We start from the raw sequence: 7,302 nt of genomic DNA on the forward strand, positions 1-7,302 counted from the left end.
TATTTACAAATATGTGTGTGTTTACATGTAACGTAGAGTGGGAAAACTAGACAACATAAACTGTGGCAAAAACTACACGAAAACAGTACAGTACAGAAGTTTCTGACTAGAATCATCGTCTTGTGTGTAAACAGAAATCAAGTTTGAAATTTCCGGTTTTCAATGAAAGCATACACTTTGAGACATCATTTTAGCGCAAAATTAATTATTTTGTCAAAATTGGTCAAAATTTTCCCATAGTTTCAGAGGAATTTGATAAAACACTTTAATACCAAAATAATACCAAAATGTGCCATCCTGACTTAGAAAATTTTCCACAATTTCAAGTCATTTCCTTAGGGGGTATATCAAAAATGTTTAAAATCAAGTTTGAAATTTCCGGTTTTCAATGAAGGCATTCGCTTTGAGAAATCATTTTAGCGCAAAAATAATTATTTTTTCAAAATTGGTCAAAATGTTCCCATAGTTTCAGAGGAATTTGATAAAATACTGTAATACCAAAAGAATACCAAAATGTGGTGTTCGACCATTGACAAATTCTGCAATTTTGCAATATCAAAACAATACCATAAATTGGTATGATAGCACATTTTGCTCTTGCATAATCCTTTAGACAAATTTTAAAGGGTCCAGGAATACCAAAATTTGGTATTGATACCAGAGAAAGGTATTATTACGCATTTCCCTTGTTATTTACCCATGCTCGGGAACCTGGTTTTGTAATTGCTTTATATTTTGAAGTATTGTTTTGCTCACAATATTTCATCAAAGGTTTAAATAATGATTTTGTGATAGAACTATAATTCAATAGGAAGATAACAAATAGTTCAGTGTAGTATACATAATTTAATCTTAATACTGAACTGATTTAAACATTGATTTTGGATTAGGCACAAGTATAGTTTTTAGTGATTAAGGTATCTTTTTTGTTTATATAAATCAATCTTTTTATAGAATTTATTAGCCTAGAAATATCATTTTTTTAAATTTTACATTCTGTAGCCCTTCAAATTTAAATATTATTGTAAACCAGCAGAGAAATTAAAAATATTAAAGAAATTAATTAAAAGCAATCAACATTAGAGTCTTGTTGAACGCCAAATGTACAGTTATCAGATTTTCATCAATTCGAATATTGGATTAAATTTATCTAAATTAAAAAATAGGGGTTTTGTGAAGGTTCTCATTGCTCACATTCCTTTTTGATTGTTTTGACATATTAAATAGAGGGATTTAATATGTCAAAACAATCAAAAAGGAATGTGAACAATGAGAACTTTCACAAAACAATTTAGCTAAATCCCTTTAAAAACTCATCCAACCATGAAAGTTATTTTTTGTTGCCTGACAGGTAGACTTTCAGGTATGTCCAAATTACCCCACAAGCCATGTCCAAATTACCCCCATAGCATATTCTATCATAAATTGCCATTTTTGATGATAAAAATGGATAAAATGCGCAATTTTTATACGTACATATCTCAGGCATCGTCCAAGCAACCCCCTTAAACAAGAATTGTCCACTTTTTTGTCATATAACCCCTGCAAAACCTTATTTCCTAACCCTCAAATATTAGAACTGAAGGCAGTGCCAACCTGCCTTTGGAAACTTTTACATATTATACCAAAACTACTTAACCTATTCCAACTTTTTTGGTTTGTCCATACTTCTAGGCCATTACTAGTCTAAGCCTTATCACTTAAATTGCTGTTTTCACTTTATATCCAAAGAAAACGTGATTTTTAAAGGGGTGTCCAAATTACCCCCACTGTCCATATTACCCCAAACTCCCCTACCTGTTGAAAGATCATAATTAACGCAAAAAAAAGTCACCACGTTCGTAGTTTTCCACACTACCTGACCTGCTCAACATGCAGCAATTACTTACGAGAACCCATCAATTTCATCTGACCACAATCACATCCAATGACTAACCTAACCTGCGCCCCTCTCGATTATACTCTGGCAGCCCTATTTGCCCCATATAAACTCTGCCGCGGAGTCTCGTGTGCGCTATGTATCATCGTCGCCAAAGCCACCCTCACTGCTACCGCGCGCCCATTTCGCGCGTTAGAAGAACATCGCAGAGAGGATTCGCGCGCGCCCTGTAGCTGCGGTCCATTCCAGTCTTGGTCGTTCACGTCGCGTGTCAGTTGCTGTTTTCCTCTCCGTCGGTTCGGATGCATTTTCCAGCGTCGCCGGAAGTGACCTGCTCCTGGTGAACTTGGTGAAAAGTTGAAGTACCTACTAGGAGAAAGCACGAAAATTCTAAGTGTTCCTGGACGCGGTAGTTGGATATATCCCCGAGATGACGCAGCCTCCCGTCATCAACAACTTGAAGGAACTGCTAGAACCGGCGCTGGAACCGGGTACGCAGGTCCTGGGCCACCAAACGACATTCCTGACCGCCCCAGGAGATAATTATGGCAGTACGATGCTGGCCCTAACTGTGGACGTGATTAGCGCAACGACCAATAAGGTACATCATCGATGGCTTTTCCGCGAGGAAAAACAAACAAAAAACCGGAGAAACGAAAATAAATTTGAAAATGTGCGAGTGCGGGTGTAATCGGCTTAAAATCTAGAAAAAAAAGCACATCGTGACGATGTTTATGTGCAGATTTGTTGGTCAGTTTGTTTGGAGAAGAAAACGCGTGTGGGAAATCACCTGGGCTACATAGGCCGTTGTTGTGTTTTTGTGATAAGATATCGCGAAAGCGAGTCTAGCGTTGACGGATTATAAATTTGTTTTATAAACTCGGGGGTTTCGCAATCGGAAATCGTCTGTTGCTAATGATAGCGGGAGGTAATTTTCTTATTATTTTCAAGTATTCTGTTTTTGATATTACAAAAGAAACGTGGAAGCAGCACAATGAGCTATTTATATTAAGAAATTGCAACTTTGCATTACACAACTTGAAACCATAGTGTGTCTACGAAACAGGATATTATTTTCTGGAATATTACATATTCAATCTTATGACCTATGGCGAAAAATGTCGATGATATTTTTGTTTGGTTTCTCACACGTTATATTCGAACCGCGAACAAATTTGTTCAAAATAATTAGAGCCGATTTTTTTTATTGGCGATTACGGTGGTCCTATCCACATTTCCATCTTTAAAAAATATTGTTATTACATTCGAAATGTATGAAAAAATCACGATTGTTTGATACATTGTAAAAACGGAAATTCTGAGTATTTTTTTTCGAAAATACGTAGTTTTGTGAAAATGTTGAGTATTTTCAAAAAATATTGTTATAACATTCGAAGTGTATGAAAAAATCCCGATCGTTTGAAACCCACATTGTAAAAATGGAAATTTTGTGTATTTTTTTCGAAAATACATAGTTTTGTGAAAATTTTGAGTATTTTCTAAAAATGTTGCTATTACATTTGAAATGTATGAACAAATCCCGATCGTTTGATACCCATATTGTAAAAATTGAAATTTTGAGTATTTTTCTTTGAAAAAACGTAGTTTTGTGAAAATTTGGAGTATTTTCTAAAAATGTTGTTATTACATCCGAAATGTATGAAAAAACCTGATCATTTTATACCCATATTGCAATAACAATATATTTTTGGATTCTTTAGAGAAAAAAATGCATTTTCGAAATACAGGAAAAATACGTATTATTGTAAAAAAAAATATGAAATAATAATTTTAGTGGATTACTGACATCATCCCGATTCCAAAACATTATAATTTTTTGATGTTTGCATGATTTTTCATACGATTAAAGCCAATGTCTCCCATATAGCCAAAAACCCATAAGCTCTGTGCTTCAGTTAAGCACTGGGCCGTGCTTAACCGAGGCAGCTGAACGGTGCAAAACCGGGCCAGTGCAAAACCGAGGCGTGAAAAACCGAGGCATGACTGTACCACGAAATCCGATAATTTTTCTCCAAAAAGATCATATCTCATAATCCTGTCAATTTGGATCAATTTCACAACTTGGAGCTATTTGGTCTCGAAACTTTCAATAAAGTAGAGAAAGATTTTTTTGAACTGTGGTTTTTGCGAAAACCGTTAAAACGCTATCGTTTTGAACATCATATTTCGTATTGAACTACTTTAATCGCAAAAAACGTGGAATGATAAAAAAAAAACTATCAATTTGATTTGTATTTACATCATACAAATGTTTCTCTCAAAATACAAAATATTACCAAAAATCGATATTTTGACACCTTGGATCAATTCTGAGGGATTCTGAAATTCAGATTCATCGGTCAAATTGACACGCAACCGGGTACATTTAAGTTGACTTGCGCATTCAAATTTCGCCTTTGCGCATTCAGGGTTCGGCCTGATGCGTTTGACAAAATTAGTCGAGATAAAACTTAAATGGCATGTATAAAAATGCTTGGATTGGCGAGGCTAACTTTCAACTTTCTAGTAGAGAGACACGCTTTTCGTGAACCACCCTATTTTCAACCCATTCAACCAGTTCAAAGGTTGCCCCTTTTCCATTTTCAATGTAACTGTTTGCAAGACACCAAGGCTCAAAAACTGCACAGCTTTCGGAAAATCCACGAAATCGTCGATCGAAAACTAAAGGGCAGCTAAACGATTTCCCATAAGATGGTGAAAATTTACCAAGAACTTTTTCAAAGAACATACATTTGTTTAATTAAAAAAAATAAGTTGATAATATTACTTTTTGATTAGACATTTTTTTCACCTATCATTGATTTTGAGTGTATTTTTGAGACCTTGAAAAATCACTATTTAAAAAAAAAAACTCATTACAACGCTCAAAATCTATTAGCCTCAATACACAAAATTTGTACTTATAATTTCTACTTAAACATATCAATCAAAAAAAGAGAGAAAAAATAGTCAAAATATGTTTTTAAACAAAATTGATTTAAAAATTTAAGTATTTTGACTTTGTGGTGTAACATTGAGCCTTCCAACAGGACAATTTCAGACATTCGGAACAGTATCAGCAAATTGCTTTGAAATCAATCCAAACCAAACAGAAAATGTCCTCCTATATGTTTGTATCCTGTTGAAACACAGCTGCTGCACCTGTTCGAACTATCCCACTATACAAACGGATATTAATTAGACCCCATTTATTGAACATATTTTTCGAGCAACCTTGCACCATTTTGTAAATGGAGCTTTCTTTTGACGATGATTTATGCTGATTGCGAGCCACTGCTTAGTGTGGCACATATTTCATATGAACTATCGAACAGTGATACTGTTACCTCAATGGTGGAGCACTGGCGGTGGTGTCACGTTGCGTCTAATTAATTAGTTTTAATTCAATTTGTCTCATCACTCATAACATGTTCCTCGTTTTCATACAGCCAGAACAGCTCCAATTGGTGGGCAAGATGAGACCTACGAGCGAGGAGTTTCTGGAGATATTCCAAATCGACGTGACATTCGTCAAGGAAGCTGCCGTTTACTCGCAAATAGTTCCTGCCATGTTGAGTCTACAGAAGGAGTTGGCCTTCCCTGAGGAAGAACTTATCGACGTATTTTGCCGATGCTACAGCACGCGGATATCGCTGGATCCGAACAACAGCAAGGTGGACGCTGATGGCGTGATGCTGTTCGAGAACCTGAAGCCCGCCGGATATGTCACGGAGGATCGCCGCGTTGGGTTTAGCCGTGACTTGGCTGAGTTTATTCTTAAGGTATGGCGTTTTGACTCATTTTTCCCATTTTTTTCCAATGCGATTATTTTTCAGAAACTTTCATTATTCCACGCCATTCCTATTGCGCTTCGCTACCTGAAACCTGACGTGTTCAATACGAGCATTCTGAAATTCCTAGTCAAAATAGACATCGACGCTGGCCTCAACGAGCAAACCAAAGAACGCATGATGGAGGTGGTGCGGGCTGATTTCGTCAAAGCTGGAATCCAGGACGATTTGTCCAAACGGCTGTTGGCACTGATTGACGACTGCCGATACCAACAGGCGAATCTGATATCGGACGACATAAATCAGTACTGCTCAATGCTTCATAACGATTTGTGGGTCAATAACATGATGATAAAGTATGGTAGGGAATAGTCGTCCACACACACTGTTGCAAATGTCCAATTATGTGATCTATTTTTGAATCTTGCAGATGAGAATGGGAAGCCAGCTGGTTTGAAGTTTGTTGACTTTCAGCTGATCCAGATGGACTCGTTGGTACGCGATGTGCTCTTCTTCATTCTAACTAGCGTATCGGATTCAAAGCTAGAGAACACCATTGATAATTACTTTGAGGTTTACTTCAATTCGCTACTAAACGACCTGACCAAACTTCGATGCCCGAATTTGGACCAATTCACTTTCGAAAGGTACTTTATCGTATTCATGAAATAAAACGAATACATCAATACATCCTCCTTCATCCCAACACCAGCTTCCTGGATGAAATTAATCACGTTGCACCGCGGGAGTTTTACCACATAGTGGCCATGCTGAGGGTGGTCCTTGCAAAGAAGGAGTCAATTCCGGAACAGAGCGAACTGGACGCACAGCTGTTTTGTAACGATGATCTCGTCGAGGATGACTATTTCGGGCGGTTATCGCTGGTGGTGCAGATATACGAGAAAAAGGGATGGGTTTAATCTAGTCACTTGTGTGTTGATGGTTGACGCCACGGTGGAATTCATGCGTACCAAGTTATAGATGTACAAATAAAAAGATAACCAAAGGATATTGTATTGTTGTAGGGTAAATAAATTTGGTGGTAAATTGAAATGACTATGGCGAGAAATCATTACTTTACTGATGTGTTTCTATTATGAAGGCTCTAATTAGTTTTTTTTGCTACGCACAATAAGATAAATAAGATTTTGAACAAAAAAATACTTGATATCGTCACTTGTGTGCAATCTTGTGACACGCCTAGTGTTTTATCAGAGGTTTTAAAAACTGCTCAAAACCAAAATTGTTGCTAGCCTTGCTAAGAATATACCTGAAATTAAAAGACACTGCGTGTTGACAATTTTAATTGTTTGGGATATCGTTAAAAATCGTTACTTCAACATTATATTTTTCGTGAAATCGCGATAACTCGTGATTGTCACAAGCAATATAAAAGCAAGCATTACATTTAAAAAAATATAATTGTCTGTTCTACAACTTTGCAGAACATTTCTACACTCTAATAAATTATCCTGCAAAGTTAGAAAAAAACACGAAATTTTAAAATGAAAAAAATAGTTCAAAATGAAAAAAATTACCCTTCTATGTTATTGCAGATTCGAAAAGTACATTAAATTTCCCATAAAATTACAGGTCCCAAAATTTATAACAGGAGCAGTTCTCTACGGAATC

At 36.2% G+C, this 7,302-nt stretch overlaps 1 protein-coding gene across 2 annotated transcripts; it reads left to right on the forward strand.

Moving 5' to 3' along the window:
* The first annotated feature begins 2,043 nt into the window (after window positions 1-2,043).
* Window positions 2,044-6,959, forward strand: LOC120412832 (uncharacterized). 2 transcript variants are annotated; one of them, XM_039573440.2, is made up of 6 exons: window positions 2,044-2,480; window positions 5,329-5,661; window positions 5,716-6,031; window positions 6,101-6,165; window positions 6,244-6,317; window positions 6,383-6,959. In XM_039573440.2, exons 1-6 carry the CDS (start codon window positions 2,310-2,312, stop codon window positions 6,588-6,590), a joined length of 1,167 nt encoding a protein of 388 aa, XP_039429374.1. In that variant the 5' UTR covers window positions 2,044-2,309; the 3' UTR covers window positions 6,591-6,959. The 2 variants fall into 2 exon arrangements, with proteins under 2 accessions (XP_039429374.1, XP_039429373.1); XM_039573439.2 differs by having other exon boundaries at window positions 2,047-2,480; window positions 6,101-6,317.
* Window positions 6,960-7,302: the final 343 nt, after the last annotated feature.

Source organism: Culex pipiens, chromosome 2 (assembly GCF_016801865.2).
Source record: "Culex pipiens pallens isolate TS chromosome 2, TS_CPP_V2, whole genome shotgun sequence".
NCBI classification, from domain to species: Eukaryota; Metazoa; Arthropoda; class Insecta; order Diptera; family Culicidae; genus Culex; species Culex pipiens.